The 17,719-nt window shown below is 41.7% G+C and overlaps 1 protein-coding gene across 1 annotated transcript in view; it reads left to right on the top strand.

Annotated features, from left to right (window-relative positions):
• WDR64 (WD repeat domain 64) overlaps window positions 1–17,719 on the top strand; it is a 119,554-nt gene that overhangs the window by 69,906 nt on the left and 31,929 nt on the right. The window contains exons 11-15 of the mRNA XM_089674819.1: window positions 2,850–2,976; window positions 6,808–6,956; window positions 8,001–8,124; window positions 10,570–10,742; window positions 11,240–11,377. Coding sequence (XP_089530945.1) covers window positions 2,850–2,976; window positions 6,808–6,956; window positions 8,001–8,124; window positions 10,570–10,742; window positions 11,240–11,377 — 711 coding nt within the window. The remainder of the gene's footprint in view (window positions 1–2,849; window positions 2,977–6,807; window positions 6,957–8,000; window positions 8,125–10,569; window positions 10,743–11,239; window positions 11,378–17,719) is intronic.

A 17,719-nucleotide genomic window follows, 5' to 3' on the forward strand; every position in this document is an offset into this window, starting at 1 on the left:
GGATCGACACTGACAGACGTACGGCCATCTTTGAAACATTTACACCATTCAAATGTCTTACTGCGGCTGAGCGTCTCATCACCGTACTGTGCTTGAAGTCTTCTGTAGATATCCGCGGGTTTTACACCTTCGTTCACAAGAAACTTGTGCCATGCACACACTAACACTGTTGTCTGCCATCTTGATTAATGGTCCCTGGACTGGCCCGCAACATATGCGCTGCCTGTCAGTAATAGTAACACGTGTCACTTACTACTGCATGTAGTACTTCTACGCTAGCATCCCTTTTTATACCTGTAAAATGAAAAGTCCCGGTTTGACTTGACCGCTCCTCGTAACTACTATACTGCTATATGTGACTGCAGAAACATGTAAGAGGAGACATTTCCCTCTTTACAGTCAGTTTACTTTCACTTTTTGTTGTTGTGCTAAATGTTGTGTTGCACTATCCCCTCCAGTCAGCAGAAGGAGAACTATAGTCAGAAAAGCCTGTGGTTTCCTATGCATAATGCTAAGGATCATGGGATTTAAAGTTCAGGAAGTAAGAAATAGTGGAGCTTATAGAGCCTTTGCACTATAATTCTCATTCTCAGACTGTCCAGTTAGGTTCTTTTTCTTAGTGCCGAGGAAACTTATGAGAGCACATCTGCTGCATACTGACCAGACTGCTGAGAGGCCAGACCAGCAGAGACACCCAAGGCAGAACAGGATAGACTGCAGTGACTGCACTGGCACCGTTGCTGCAGGTAGACCAGAGCATCCTCTCATCTTCTAATTCCCACTGGTGAATCTTTGGATGCATTCTGTGGAGAGACTGAGGGGCTCACCTTCCTACAGAGAGAGTTCACAGCTGCACCACAGGTACTGGTGAGAGGGCACTGCCCATTGTTCACACTGCTGGCAGAGACTGAGTTACTGGAGGAAGGACATTTAGTATACTGCACCTATACTGCACCTTTACTGCATCTTTGCGGGACCTATATTGCATGCTGGTTTACTAAAACTGTTGTTAAGTGCACCAATGCTTCGTAAAGGGCCCCAACGATAGCTGGAAGAAGAACAACATAAAGTACTGCCCCTTCCGTACCATCCTGGAATTCCCCTTTGTTCCCTTCTCCCCTTTCCTTCATTTCTATGGACAGTGCACTTAGGTCTAGGCCTAGCATAGTCACCATTAATGCACGTTGGCAGTATAGTTCCTGTGTTTAGTAAATTAGGCATTATTACTGCTGACTGCTGCACTGTAGGTGACCTTGCTGCCGTTTATGCTGATCTGGACACACTGGGGTTGATTTACTAAAACTGGAGAGTGCAACATCTGCTGCAACTCTGCACAGAAACCAATCAGCTTGCAGTTTTTTTGTAGATTGCCTGCCATAACATTTTACATGCTTTTTAAAATACATTTACTGGCCTAACCCTCTAGCTTTTTTGCATCTGCTGAGCTTTCTTTTAGTCTTCTAATAGGTGGATTTGGACTTTAAATTAAACAGTACATGTGCATTTATTTTTAATACTCTACTTGCTAAAATAATCAAATGCAATTTTTCTATACGAGTGCCTCGTGGTATATTTTACAAATACTAGCAGGCTTAACAAAGTTAGTTTTATACAGTAAATAAATAAACAAACACAATTCAATTAAATGATTTTGTAATCAGTACAATATGATTCAGAACAAAAGAGAAAGAATTTTAGTAAAGCAAAGTAAATCTCCCCTTACATTGTTGTCCCCATCAGAGTCCCTCTCAGCATCCCCCCTTACATCAATGTCCCATAACAGTCCCCCTTACATCAACGACCCCATCATAGCCCCCTTTACATCATGGTTCCCATCAGAATCCCCCCGAACATCAGTGCCCCCATCAAAGTCCTCCTTTATATCAGGGTTCCCATCAGAATTCCCCCTACATCAGTGTCCCTATCAGAGTCCCAACTTGAATCAGTGTCCCCTTAACATCAGTGTCCCCATTGGACTCCCTTTTACATTAGGGTCCACATTAGAGTCCTTGTTTACATCATGGTCCCTATTAGAAATCCCTTGAACATTGATATCTCCATTAGCATGCCCTCTTACATCAGTGTCTGCATTAGAGTCCCCCTTAGATCAATGTCCCTATCATAGCCCCCTTACATCAGTGTCCCCATCAGATTCCCATTTACATCAGTGTCCCCCTTTACATCAGGGTCCCTATCAAAATCCGCCTTTACATCAGGGTCCCCATTAGAATTTCTCCATACATCCGTATCCCATCAGAGTCCCCCCTTACATCAGTATCTCCATCAGAGTCTCCCTTTACATCAGTGTCCCTAGCAGAACCCCCCCCCTTATTATATCAGTGTCCCCATTAGAGTCTCCCCTACTTCTTAAATTCGATTTACAACATGGCTGTATTTGTATAGCAGCAGGGCAGAACAGGTAAGGATGAGGAAGTTCCATCATTCTGTGAATGCAGGGGCAAGCGTGTCATTGGATGCCAGGATGTTAGTGGAGCGGTGGGGAGGGTAACCTGCGCTGGAGACTGTGTACAGTGGGGGTTGGTTGTTAAGGGATGAAGAAGAAGCAGGGCTGTGGACATCATTTGTGAGGTGTGTAAAATCCTAAAGCAGGCCTCATATAGTTTTGAGAACCCTGTTTTAAAGAATAATTGTGCTTGTGACTTTCTAATGCTTAGTTATATAAATAATTCCAAGTAATTAATTTTTGCAGTATTTAACGTGCCATAGTACTTCATCCATCATTAATTTTATTTTAATACATGTTACTATCACAGCAATCCTTGAAATATTAAATAAAGTTCATCATAAGGAATGGCAGACAAAATAATCTCTGTATTTATGTGTTTCAGGGGTTTAGAGTATGGGATATACAAACTCATTCACTACTGCAAGTCTTTACTGACACACAGCAGGGACCAGGGGATCGCAGAGTAAATTCAATGGTATTTGACAACAAAAACCTTAGACTGCTCACTGGTAAGGTTAATTGGATATGTAGAAACATACCTTACTGTATTTACCTTTTATGTATGGAACATTAACAAATGGTATGTTTTGCTGTTATTATGTGTCCTACACTATCATGGTTGCTAGAAAGCTGTTCCTTGTACACGGTAAAATGAGAAAAAAGTACTGTTGTACACGGTAAAAAGTACTGTTGTACTACCAACATACATAGGGTTTTCACCTTATCTCTGTGTGGTTGTGATCAATAGTTTAATTTGCAGTAATGGACACCATTTTCTGCCCGTGGAAAGGGTGGTGTTTTTGTTAGATTCCATAGTTCTCAAACACTGATTGTTGGAAGGGGCTTGGGTGGGCTTACGTTAAGGGAACTTGTCAGGACAGAAATATGGATGTTGTCATTACAGACTTGTAGGCAGGTTGAGGTCAGCTAGTATGGTTGCCTCAGCAGGAGGAAAGTGGTAAAGTCTTTTTTGCCGCCACTCTTTAGGTCCAACCCACTGATCTTGCGAATTATAAAACGGGACAGGGGTATGGATTCTGGGGGGAGTACTTTGTTGGTTTAGGCCGCTACCAGGTGATTGGGGTGTTGCCTGCCTGGGCCAAGCCAGCCACTCAAGACACCAGCATCTGAATTCAGCCTTGATGGACTGTGCCAAGAATGGACTCTTACCTGTGCAGGTATGATGGGACAGCCATAGCTGTAGGTTCAATTAAGAAAATAACTATTTGCTCTCTTAACCATTTTAACGCCTGGTCTGAAGTTATTCAAAGGGGTGTATGAAAGCAACCAGCACATTACACATAGCCTTCTACAATCTGGGTCAGATAAAGCACTTTGGGGTAGGAAGTTAGCCTCTGCAAGAGTTAACTGGGTACAGAGTTAAAGCAAGTACTGTAGTTTCCAAGAGTAATGGAAGTCTAGTAACCAGTACAACCTGCCTGTCATGAAGTGTGGTACCAGTGATAGGTGGGGTGTCCTCTAGTAGACAGGGGGTTGCTGTAGGGACCCCCTTTCCAAGCGGTCTGTCTCCCATAGCAACTGAAGCAGATCAGCGCCGCAGAGGTCCTCGGCTTGGCCACTAGGTACAGAAGAGGAAGCGTTAACGTGCACAAATGAGGTCTCTGCTAGGTGTATGGTGGGACCCCATTCTGTTGCTGGAAGTCAGGTGACAGAGATATGCTGGATGGGTGCAGTGGGCATAGGCTCAGTGTGTCCCACCTAAATGCAAACCATTACAGTTAAGGTGTGCATTGACACAGGACCAGAGGGTTATCTGGAGTCCAGTTTGTTCACTCAGTGTACGTTGTGTATGGTCTCTAAGTTGGGGGACCACCACAAGGTTGAATTTCCCTGAAAGCAGTCCCAGCCTCATCCAAGGGCATTGATGAGCAGGACACAGTAAAGGTACCCTATGTGTAGGGTGAGGGACCCTGTCCACGGTGTCTAGTATATCCCAGAAGAGCCCACACCGAGAGTAACCCCACACTTGGTGCTCAGCATGGGAACAAGGACGAAGACCTACCTATTCCCCAGGTCAGCTCCATAGGCTTGCTTTTCAAAGTGTAGTTTACCTTAAAAAAATGTGCATATTAGGTATAGAGAAACCTGATATGCACATGTATATTACATTTTTAATATAAAAAAATGATTAGTTAAACACACAATAGCTTTTTTATACTGGTACTATTCCTTTAAAGTGGCTGTTGAAATTTATAATTGCAACAATTTGGAAATTGGATGAAAGGGTTAGCGCTATAAAACACTTTTTAAAATGTAAATAGTGAATTTTATAGAGGTATGTACATCAGACCAAAATGAGGGACAAATGAGGAAGGAAGTGGAATAGAGGGACTTTGTTCCTAAAGAGGAATAGTACCTCCACATAAGGGACAGTTGGGAGCTGTGCTACAGGAGGGCCAGTGGATTGAATCACAGCATGTGACAGGTTACGCATGCTTTTACCACATCTTAAAGTGTCAGAGACGATTCTTCAGATGATCATAGCTCTTGAGTTAAGTGAATATTCCAGGAATTTTGCAGTTAACTATTTATTTATTATAAAAACATAAATGTAGTAAATGTGGATCTGTTTTATCTGTCTGTTCTGCTTTATAGCTACAGTACTGCATATCTTAAACCAAAACAAGTTTTAGTTTTGAACATTGCAGATTGTCACCACTTGGACACAATGAACACCCTTTAAAAGAACAGGCAATATAAATACCTTTCCAGCAGACCATGTGTGAAAGGAAAACAGACCCTAAGGCTAAGTTCACACTAGTCTTTTATCTGAAAAGTGGTCCCTGGTGGATCACTTTTCAGAGTGCAGCTAGGCAACTGCTGATAGGTCTCCTGATTGCCTGTTTTATTATTTGTTTTTTTGCTGAGCTGTGTGCTACAGCTGCTTTGTCCCATTGACTTGAATTGCTTAATTTGTGCACTCAACCTACTGCATTAAATTTGACATGGCCTTGCATGTGAGCAGCTTAACCACCTGTTTTTACTGCCCCTGGCAATCCATATGAAAGAAGTCTAATGTTGCTCTCAGTGAGACGAACATTGTCCCATGAATAGATATTAAATATTTCAATTTCCTGACCTATCTTTTAGATCATTTTACATTTTTTACCCAACTGGCATTAAGACTTTTTTCTCATGTCCCAATAGGACAACAGTAATCCTTCTCTTGTATACGTATTCTCAGTCAACTCCTAGTCTTTACTAGATTTATCTGTAGTGGAGATTTACTCACCATGCTCTTATGCAGGTGCAGGCCCCTTTAACTCCATATCCCACAACTGCTTGGTTTCCTGGACACACCCAAGGAACATATGTTCCTTAGCTTCCCTTCCTCAGCAGTTCAGAGAGGCCACACCTGATGAGGCAGAGGTAGCTTTGCAAGTGATCTGCAGCCGGGTGAGAGGCCCTCCACTGTTAGAACTGTCATGCACGCAGCCGTGCAGGTCTGGAGCCTAATAGCATGCACCTTCAATGTAACACCCAGTTACTGTGGGCAGTCTCATGCTAATAGCTACTTTGTTTTCAGTGGGGTGGCAAAGTAACGCAACTGAACCCTGAAAATGCACCAGCTGAATAAATTAGTCACTCCTATTCATAATTGGTATCCAAAGACACAAAGTGGTGCAAAAAACTTTTTTTCCAAAGCAGAAGCAGGCAGTAATCTGCAACAAAGTTTGTTAAAATCCTTGCCAGGATTCTCTGCTGCACTATAGGATAATTGTTTAGACACCGAGTGAGCCATTGTACAGCAGATATCCTTGTGCTATGAAGGTATGCTCTTGTCAAAAGTACATCTTACAGCTTAAAGAATCAAAATTACTATTAAGCATAACACCTTAGGGCAGTGGTTCTCAACCTGTGGGTCGCGACCCCTTTGGGGGTCGAATGACCCTTTCACAGGGGTCCCCTAAGACCATCAGAAAACACATATTTCCGATGTGTAAAGAGCAGCTACTGTGTAGAAAGCAGCTGCTGTGTTGAAAGCAGCTACTCTGTTAAAAGTAGCTACTGTGTTCAAAGCAACAGTATTGGAGGTAAAACGACACTCATGAATTATAATTACTGGGTAAATAATTTTATGGTTGGGGGTCACCACAACATGAGGAACTGTATTAAAGGGTCACGGCATTAGGAAGGTTGAGAACCACTGCCTTAGGGTGTACTGAGTGGATTTACTGACTGCAGAACATAGCATATGCAATTCACAAGCTGACATCATTGGCTACTACAGGGAGTCAATCAGTGAACTGCTAATGCTCACCAGGAGACATTTATTTTTTTAAAATAAAAATTATAACACAAATATGTATGTTTTTCAGGTTCAAGTGTGTTGGATGTTTGGCCTTTGACTCAAATGATTCAGGACAAAAGACAGGAACCACATTCCCATGACTGGCCAATAAACGCTCTTGTTTATAATCAGGTCTTCCACAAAGTTCTTAGCATCTGCTCTGGGTCTGTTCTAAAGGTAATTTTATTGATACATATTTTACAGCATATAGTTCATTGCATTAGCTTTGTCTGTCTATACCCATGAAATATCTGAAATTTGGATGTTCCTTGTAGAAATAAAAGATGGAAGTGTTTAAAATCTGCAAATGCCTGTGTGAGACATAAAACCTGCTAGATTTTACTTAACGTACAAAAAGGAACTCATGAAGCAGTCTCCAGAATTGTAGATACATAGACTATTCCAAAAGAGAAAGTTCACTATAGAGTGTGCATATACAGAGTACTCATCTTTGTAGAACATTAATATTTTACATCCATGTCAAAATTAACATTAAAGTGTTACTAAACCCAGGACCCTGCATTCAATCTATCTGGTCTCCCACAGTACACAGAACATGGAAATTAAATTATTTTAATAAATATAAACTGCTAAATACATTTTTCTCATCAGCAGTTAGAGCAGTCTTGTGACGTCTATCAGTGTTCAGCTGAGCACTGGTTAAAGCTTGTAGGAGGAGTTTTCATTCTCCTCTCACTGCCCTATGAGATTGCATAACCCCTGACCCTCTGTCTGCACGGTGCTGATTGGCCCTGTGCTGATCACATGCACCCTCCCAAGAAAAAACTCTCTAGCAGTACACACCAAACTGAGCATGTGCAGGGTGTCCCCCAGGCTGTGTTCTATCAGGAGATGAAATGGGGAATTTATAAGAAGGGGAGGATCCAAGAAGACCGGATCAAACATCCTTTTTACACAATACAGAGGATTAACCACGTAAGTTCAACAGTGGGTATAACAAGCATGCTTTACTGCATATACAGACTGATTTTACTGTTGTGGGTTTAGTAATATTTTAATATTTAAAATCTTGTACTTAGCAATGCAGGAATTCAGGGGACACATCCATTCATGGCAGCATAACCATTGGGGTAAATGTGTTAGTCTACATGGAAGTCAGACAAGTACAGTATACTGTATATAGGACCATGTCTGCAGTTGAATGACTTGCATACTGATATATCTTGGTGGATATAAGCAATTGCATTTTATTACTTGTAGGTGTGGGAAATGGAGACAGGTGCTCAAGTCTATGAAATAAAAGATGCTCATGGACCAACTATTGAAGTGACCACTGCTGCTCTTGATATCAATGGATTTCATTTTGCAACAGGAGCTGATAATGGTATGATCCTTTTTTTTTCATCAAACAGTATTGAAAAAAAATGGCATAGTCCAAAATATAAAAAAAAACAGTAACATAGTTTTCTCATGTAAAGAGGTGATTGTAGCCGAATTAGTGCATTTGCGACAGGAACAATTGAGTACTGTCCGTGATACTTTTTTTATTTGCACTAACATACAATTTTGAGGACAAGCTTTTGGGGAATGTCCCCTTCTTCAGGTCTAAGCAGTACTGAAACAAAGATTTAGCAGAATGTTAGAAGAGATGTAGGGGATGGGAAAAAAAAACAGAGATAAGACACAGCAAAAGCAAAGTCTGGGGGGTAGGGAAGACAACACTAGCAGAGGCAGTAATGCTTGAGCTGATAGTCATAAAACTGTTGGATAATGATTGAGGAATCCCATGTCCAAATTCAGGCCGTTATCTCTTGTGTCAAATAGAATTATCATTCTTAGTTCAAAAGTTTTTCTTTCCTGAATGGATTTGAAATTTCCTTTTAAGAACTAAAATATTGAGGTCATCCATTGTGTGGTCTGGTTGTGTGAAATGGTGTCCCACAGGTGTGCAAAGGTCATCTTCTTTATGTTCCTTGATGGTATGTCCGTGCAAATTCATCCTTGTTTGCAACTTCTGTCCTGTTTCGCCAACATAAGATCGTTTGCTACATTTTCTGCACTGGATAAGGTACACAACATTACTAGAGGTGCAGCTGTATGATCCGGAGATATTGAAGATCCCTTTTGAGTGTCTGACACTTTTTGATGGATTGATTTGGTTGCACAGTTTGCAGCGTTTTTATTGCAGGGTTTGCTTCCATTATTTGTGACATCATAATCAGAAGGAAGTTTCCTACTGATTAGTTTATTTCTGAGGTTGGGGGGTTGTCTGAAAGCTAGTATTGGGGGTTGCTGGACTATTTCTTTCAGAGTTCCATCCTCTGTTATGATGGGTTGTAAATCTTTGAATATTTTTCTTATTCCTTCTTTTTTTCCCATCCCCTACATCTCTTCTAACATTCTGCGAAATCTCTGTTTCAGTACTGCTTAGACCCGAAGAAGGCGACATTCCCCGAAAGCTTGTCCTCAAAATTGTATGTTAGTGCAAATAAAAAAAGTATCACGGACAGTACTCAATTGTTCTCATGTAAAGACAAATTCATCTTAAATACAAGGACTGTAAATAGAGGGGAAATTAATTGCAGCTACCAATTAAAAGCTTACTATTTTGTTTCATACTATTTTTCCACTCAGGCTTTCCCAAAATGACCAGCTGGCTGGATCTCATAATCACAGATTCTTTCCAAAGTGTGACTCAAAACCTTTCCCAATAGTGGCATCTGGTCAGAACTATTTAATGCTGGCCATTCTGTTCCGGGAAAGCACTGTCTGATACCGGACCTACATACTAGAGCCCACAGGAAGCAAGATCAACTGTCCATTTCTGGAATTTTACTCAATTACTCAGTGTGCCTAAACCTTCCTCAATTCCCATTTTTGATAAATCCGCACCAAGTACACTTACAGTAGAGTCTTTTACTATGGAGGTCCTAAAATGTAAAGTGGTTGTAAAGATTTTTTTACCTTTAGCCACCTGCAGCCTCCCTAACACCCGAGCCAGATCTGCTGCTGTCAAATACAGCCAGTGAGGGGGTGCAGGGGTGGTGTCTTATGGACGCACAGAGCAGGGAATGGAAACTATCACGCATGAGTGCCCCCATAGCAATCGGCTTGCTATAGGACTACTCAGCGGGGGGAGGAGCCTAGAGCGCCGGTAGGGGACCCCAGAAAATGAGGATCATGAGCAGATAAGTATAACATGTTTGTTATTAAAAAATAAATTAATAAATAAGCCTTTAATATCGCTTTAAGCACAAAAATCTGGAGATAAGGAAGAGGTATTGCTTAATTTTACCATTGAATCAGTACAGGCTGTATTATTATTGTTTCCTTATGTGATGCAGAGAGCAAGCAGGAACAAAAGCCTTGCAACAGGACCTGGCTTATATGCAGGCAGCCTTTGCTGCTAACAAGTTGAATGCTCAGTCACAGCAGAATTGTTTTCTCTGTATGTGGTGTTAGGCTCAATGCGAGAGAAATGGTCTGTTCCCTGCAGCACGAGGAAAACTGCACCTGATCACAAGCAATGAATGCTGATGCTTGAGAGACTTGATGTGTGACTTTACAACACAGGAGGAGGAAAATGAGGATGCCTTCCTCCCAGAAATTGTATTTAATCAGCCAGCAGTCATGTGCGTTTGCCAGAGAGTAAAGGGAAATTCTGGAGTTCCCTGCTATGAGAGACCAGGCTACATCAGGAGTGCAATGCATCAGTGTCAGCATGAAAATGTGTGCCTGGCCCTAGGTCCAGTTTTGTTAGCATTCTATAAAATATATTGTCTAGTTTGTAGGTGAAATTAACATTAATGTTTACTTTTACTCTTTTTAGGCTCAGTGAAAATTTGGGAGTTTGGAAATGGAAATCAAGTTAAGGTTTTGGAGCAAAAGAAAGGGTATAAGGGTAAAGAGCAAGGCATTTGTCAGCTTAACTACAAAAGAACAAATGACAACCAACATGTGATTATTGCTTTGGACATCAGCGGGAATATAAAAATGATTCAGGTTTTTCATCATTATTCTTTTTTAAATTGTCTACTAGTGTAATGTAATGAGTTTGGCTAGATGCACGTGTATGAGTCATGACTCATAAAGGCCAATCAACTATGAGTTTAGTAAATTGAAGAAAAAGATCTGCTTGGTTGCTTGGTCTTCAAGTGAGTCGATTTGCCAAATAAATCTTCAAACATTATTTCCAAAAAGGCTAGGAGTATGATATCTATCTCTGTTTCTATGACCTACCTCTATCCACAATAAACTACAAATAAAATGTTTGCACTCTGTGGTTCAAAATGTGGCTTCAATATCCTATATGACTATACTATTTTTTTGTGGATCCTAACAAAACTTTCCATAAGCCATTAAATGGTCTATGTTTGAAAAATTAGAAACATTTACTAATTAAAAACTCTGTGACCCAAAGTTATGCACATATTATGTTAGAAATGAAGAAATCCTTTGCACAGTTAGGATTGCTATTGACTATTTTCAATCTTTGAAAGGGTAAAGAAAATGATCCTAGATGGCTTGTGGCTACTGAATTTGGTCAAGGCATGAATGTATGCCATACAACATTACAATCAACACTGAAAATGAAAATGGAACAGAATGCAAGGACCACCGATACACCTGACGACCAGGTATAAGCTTCAGTGTATTTACCTTGAAGATAAAATATGAGCAGTACACATCTTTTCTTTACACTGAAGAACTTTGTTGCATTCTCTGCAATGGTCATTTAATGAAAGGTAAATCTATGCATATAAGAAAATCCATATGCATTTTTTTAAAAAGGTGTATATGGTATGATATACTGTATGTTTGTGGGGGTTTAGAATCAGTCAGGCACAGCATGGGCAGTCCAGTTTTATTTCGCCTTTTTGGTTCACTCTTATTTACCCAAAGGGAGTTACAATGCATCATTGCAGCTGGCCAGCTCTGAATGTAGTCTCTCCCATTCCCCCCAGCAGGAATTGTATGCTGTAAAAAAAAGAGAAATTAAATATCCATCTATGTCTTCCATGAGGTGGGAAACCCATGATGGGGTTGTAGACAGGGAACCCACCCACAATTTTCCTGGTCTGAATCTAGAGCACTCCTCAACCTGCAGTAACCGGTACTTCTTGCACAGCTAAAGCTTTGTCAGGTTGTAGAACCTGTTGTGCATACTCACCCCCCACCCTAACAGTGTGCAGGGTATCTCCTCCTAGATCCTCAATGTGTTGATAGCTAGGACTGGTGTCATCCTAGCAATCAATGTAGTACTTTAGTGCAGACCTGCTACACCTCCCATCTCCCACCCGCTGTTAACATAAGTGTCTTTTAGCGATGTAATTTCGCCTATAGGGTACCTTTGCAACAGCAGGATGGGAGCCAGAAGGTGCAGAGGGTTTGCACTCAAGACACACTTTAGAGTGGTAAAGTACTATGAAGTACAAAAATGTGCAGGAAAACTGATGGGAAGGAAACAAAATCAGGGGGGGATTGGCTCTTATAAGGACACAATTGTGCAGGGGGAGAGTGATGGCTCTGATGGATACACAACTGTGTGTGTGTGTGTGGGGGGGCGGGGCGGGGTAATGTCTCTTATGGGGACACAATTGTTAGGGGTGATGTCTTTGATGGGGACAAAATTGTGCAGTGGGGACAAAGGCTCTGATGGGGAGACACATATGCAGCCAGGGGTGATGGCTCCTTTGGGGACACAACTGTGGAGGGGGACAGTATTGATGGGGACACAATTGTGTTAGGGGAGTGGTGGCTCTGATGGGGACACAATTGTGTGGTGGGGTTTCTGATGGGGACTCAGATGTACAGGGTGGCTTTGATGGAAACACAGATGTAAGGCCCCATGCACACTGGAAGTTTTGCCCCGCTTCATGAGGCTCTGGCATTTAGGTGTGGACAGGGGATACAGATGCACCATCCAGCCCCAATGCCAATGCCAGCAGCCTGTAAAATTTTATTCCATTCTGCTGATGAGGATATATTTATAAATTCTTTTTCTTTTCCTTCCACGAATATGTGTAAAAATATACAATGTGGCCCTCGAAGTGAAAAGTTTGGAGATTCCTGCTCTGGAACATTATAAAATAAAAACTACAGTTTGGCCAGCAAATACACCATGTTAGAGATTATGGTGCTCAGGAGCTATAACAGTTATATCATCATTACTACATACAACAACTTTTATTTTATTGACTACTAAACCACATCACTCATCTCTTGCTTGCTGTGGTAGTGGAAGGGGTGGGTGGATTTAGAACTTACACCAAGGCCCTGAAATCTCTTAATACAAAAATATTAGTTGATACAAATGCCTTACCTCTAGAAGAGCTGCTAAGAATGCACCCAGGTCTCTCAATTTAGTACAGAGGCCGCCAGTCACACAGGCACAGTCCCATGCGCACCGACAATTCAAGCTCAGTCTAGGGAATGTCTTTTTAATATTTATATTGCTGAAGAACTTTAACAGGAGAAAGGTTTACAGTCATAAGCTACTCCTAAATGATCAATAGCAATAATGGGAGGACAAATTTCTCACTAATCTTCTCTATAGCCACCTATCCTTGAGGTAATAGGAAAAGGCTAATATATCTAGGACCCTACAGTAGCAGCCCCAGTCCATATAGCAGCTTCTGGACACTTGGTCCCTCTCTGGCACTTTCACAACTAATAGTCCACAGCAAGGTCTTTACTCACAATGTCCTAGGAGTAGTCTGCAACCCAGCATCTACAGGTAGATTCTCAGGGAGGTAGATAAAAAGTTACTTCTCCAGAGCAGGACTTCAGGATAGTGCCCTTCAGCAAGTATAATCATTTGGCAATCTTCCCCAGGCTCTCCGCAATCCTTGGCTCAGTGAAGCTGCCTCCAGGGACAGCATCACCAAGAGAACTGGAACCCTCCCTTCAGAAGAAAGAGCAGATCACGGTCTCGGCACATGTTTGTTTCCTTTTTGTACACAAATACCCAGTCGCTCTTAAGGCCTAGCTACCGAGAGGCCGCATATTTGTGTACTGTTTAAGGTGAACAGGTTAAAATGTATTTTTCTGCACTTTTGCTTTTTACTGTTAACTTACAATATATCTTCAGCACTGGTTCCTAATAGTGCGCTGCCTAAGCTGACAGCAATTCTGATACCTGTCCGTTAAGGTAATTTAGGCCAGGGTTGCACTGATGCAATTTCAGATGGCACTTAGGTCCCACTGAATCACATGACAAAAGAGATAACATGCCCGTTCACATCAATGCAGCTACAATGGGACTTTGGGGAAGTCCATAGACTCCAATGTACATGCATCAAAATCGCATCTACATTAGTTTTTTTATCTGTTTTTCTGCGTGATTTGTGCTGGGCTAGGCATACTTTATGTTAACATCGATTACACTGTTGTTCCAGTTGACATTACCAGGTGCCACAGCATGAGGTTGCCATTAACATTTTCCTATGGCGCTTCATAATCTGTAGTTACACCCCTGGATATTATGCTACAGATATGAAAAGTGTAATCTGATCTGAATACTGATGGCAACAAGTGTGAGCTCCAGTATAATATACATACATACATATATATATATATATATATATATATATATATATATATATATATATATATACACACAGTATCTCACAGAAGTGAGTACACCCCTCACATTTTTGTTAATATTTTATTCTATCTTTTTATGTAAATCAAAAAGAATAAATACGAGCGCATCTATATAGCAGCTGAGCATAAGGTACCAAACACCCTCAAAACAATATATATCACAAGATGCAGCGCTAATGACTATAACATATATGCATAAATCAAGAAATCTGTCATAAATGACTAAACAGTAGAAAGTTCATAAAATGGGTGACTTTAGTGCTCTCTTCTCCTATATATCCTCCTGCTGGTCAGGCGTTTGTGCAGAATAGTGTTGAAGGGGTGCACACTCACCAGAACGCACAGATAAATGAGCGTTTATTATAGATTCCCCTTTAGGATCATCAACTGGACATGCTGTGGTATTACGACAAAACACCTTCCAGACCTCCTAGATGTTCCTGTATATTCCCTGGTTTAGATGACCTGCGTACTTCTCCTTAGGATCAGCATACGATTCGTACCCCACAGAGAGATGAGTGGCTAGAATGGGTACTCCTTTTATTTATAAACCCGATGCTGCCCTTGGCAAGAGGCTTGTAGCTGGTAAGGAAGGTCCCTGAGGCGCCGACCTGATAACTGGTGTTCACGTCAGCCAACGTCCCTCCTCCCCGGGACGTTGGCTGACGTGAACACCAGTTATCAGGTCGGCGCCTCAGGGACCTTCCTTACCAGCTACAAGCCTCTTGCCAAGGGCAGCATCGGGTTTATAAATAAAAGGAGTACCCATTCTAGCCACTCATCTCTCTGTGGGGTACGAATCGTATGCTGATCCTAAGGAGAAGTACGCAGGTCATCTAAACCAGGGAATATACAGGAACATCTAGGAGGTCTGGAAGGTGTTTTGTCGTAATACCACAGCATGTCCAGTTGATGATCCTAAAGGGGAATCTATAATAAACGCTCATTTATCTGTGCGTTCTGGTGAGTGTGCACCCCTTCAACACTATTCTGCACAAACGCCTGACCAGCAGGAGGATATATAGGAGAAGAGAGCACTAAAGTCACCCATTTTATGAACTTTCTACTGTTTAGTCATTTATGACAGATTTCTTGATTTATGCATATATGTTATAGTCATTAGCGCTGCATCTTGTGATATATATCTTTTTATGTGACATCACTGATGAAATGACACTTTGCTACAATGTAAAGCAGTGAGTGTACAGCTTGTATAACAGTGTAAATTTGCTGTCCCCTCAAAATAACTCAACACACAGCCATTAATGTCTAAACTGCTGGCAACAATAGTGAGCCTGGGCCATCTTTATCTACAGCAACAATTATTTTTTTTCAGATCCTCAGAGAGTTCTTTGCCATGAGGTGCCATGTTGAACATCTAGTGACCAGTATGACAGAGTGAGAGCAAAAACACCAAATTTAACACACCTGCTCCCCATTCACATTGAGACCTTGTAACACTAACGAGTCACATGACACCAGGGAGGCAAAATGGCTAATTGGGGTGTACTCACGTCTGTTGCCAGCGGTTTAGACATTAATGGCTGTGTGTTGAGTTATTTTGAGGGAACAGCAAATTTACACTGTTATACAAGCTGTACACTCACTACTTTACATTGTAGCAAAGTGTCAGTTCTTCAGTGTTGTCACATGAATAGATATAATGAAATATTTACAAAAATGTGAGGGCTGTACTCACTTCTGTGAGATATTGTGTGTGTGTATATATATAATGCACAGGGGCCTCCCTAGAGTTGGTGTCACCCGGTGCCAGAACACTTGGTGACACCCCCAGCGACGATCCCCGCAGGATGGATCGGATCTGCGGATTGAGCATAATGGATCTGAGTCCGAACCATTATCCTCCCCAATATATATATATATATATATATATATATATATAAACAGTGAATGCGCTGTGGAGCGCTATATTGTGGTATGATGTAGTGATATCGTCCAAATATGACGTGTAATAATACAACATAAAGTGCAAAAGTGACAAATTAATAAATAAAAAAAGGCCAAATGTAAGATGATCAGATCAATAAAAGTGAATTCCGTGACTTAGGTAACTGTAAGCTTTTGTATAATATTGCACTAACCAGAAGCGCAATAAAATTGCCCATTTGTGTATAGTAATCCACTAATGGTTATCTGAATCCGAATGGGTATATTAGAGGGTCATCTAGCACACATCAGCATGTCAGGTGATCAGCAGACCTCACTCTCTGGTTCCAGGGATATCACATCCGATAATAGGGACCAGTCATGGGCATGTGGTATCATTAGCAGGAGTCCACCTTGGGGGCTCGTTAAAAAATGAGCCAGAAAGAAATCTCTGATAGTGCAGTATTTATTAGGATATTTGCAGAAAAAAATGGACAGACTTTGCACTCACACCTGGCATAAACAACATCAAAGATGGCCACCGGCCTTCCTCGTGGCCTGTGCGGCATGAGGTCACTAGCTAGATTCACAGAGTTACAGTTGCTTTTTTATTGCATAATTAATTTCTCTAAGATATATTGTATGTAATAAAATATAAAGACAGAATAAAGATTTTAAATATTCAGTTTAAAAGGTATTACAGGTAAAAGACAAACAGCCATAAAGCCATTTCCAATGTGTCAATTAAAGCTGAAAGTGTCATTAAACCCAATTTTGTGCTAATTAAGGTGCTTGTGGCAGCACTTGCCTTGTGTTTGGCTTCTTCAAAAGCTTTTGCATTTCTCTCCTGTCATTTCACCTGGTCCTTTAATCACTGGCTTTGATTTATCTGTTAACTGTGGCTCCTTGGTTTTTAGGGTCACTGTTGGAGTCACTTTTACATGCTGAGGTTGCAGTTTGCAGAAGTAGAGCTACCTGAATTGCCTTGATGGTTCCGAACAAATCTGTAGAGTGGACAGCACTCTATGGATTTGTTCAGAACCATCAAGGCAATTCGGGTAAGTTTTAAAGCAAGCTGCCTGTCTCCCCCCACCTCTCTCTGCCCTCTTTCCTCCCCCCCCTCTCTCTGCACTCTTTCTCCCCACCCTCTCTCTCTGCCCTTTTTCTCCCCCCCGCCCTCTTTCTCCCCCCTCTCTCTCTGCCCTCTTTCTCCCCCCCGCCCTCTTTCTCCCCCCTGCCCTCTTTCTCCCCCCTCTCTCTCTGCCCTCTTCCCCCCCCCCCCCTCTCTCTCTCTCTGCCCTCTTTCTCCCCCCCTCTCTCCCCTCTCTTTCTCCCTCCTACCTACTACATGAAGCTGCAGTGCTGTCACCAGGGTCGGGGATTACACACTGACCTGCTGCATACTCTGCCCGCCCCTCCAGCTCTCCAACTTCAGCACCCGTGGCAGGGATGTGGACCCGCCCCTCTGCTGAAACTCTGAGGAGGAG

Source organism: Staurois parvus, unplaced genomic scaffold (genome assembly GCF_062004578.1).
Source record: "Staurois parvus isolate SC_StPar_1 unplaced genomic scaffold, SC_StPar_1.0 ptg000012l, whole genome shotgun sequence".
In the NCBI taxonomy this organism is placed as follows: Eukaryota; Metazoa; Chordata; class Amphibia; order Anura; family Ranidae; genus Staurois; species Staurois parvus.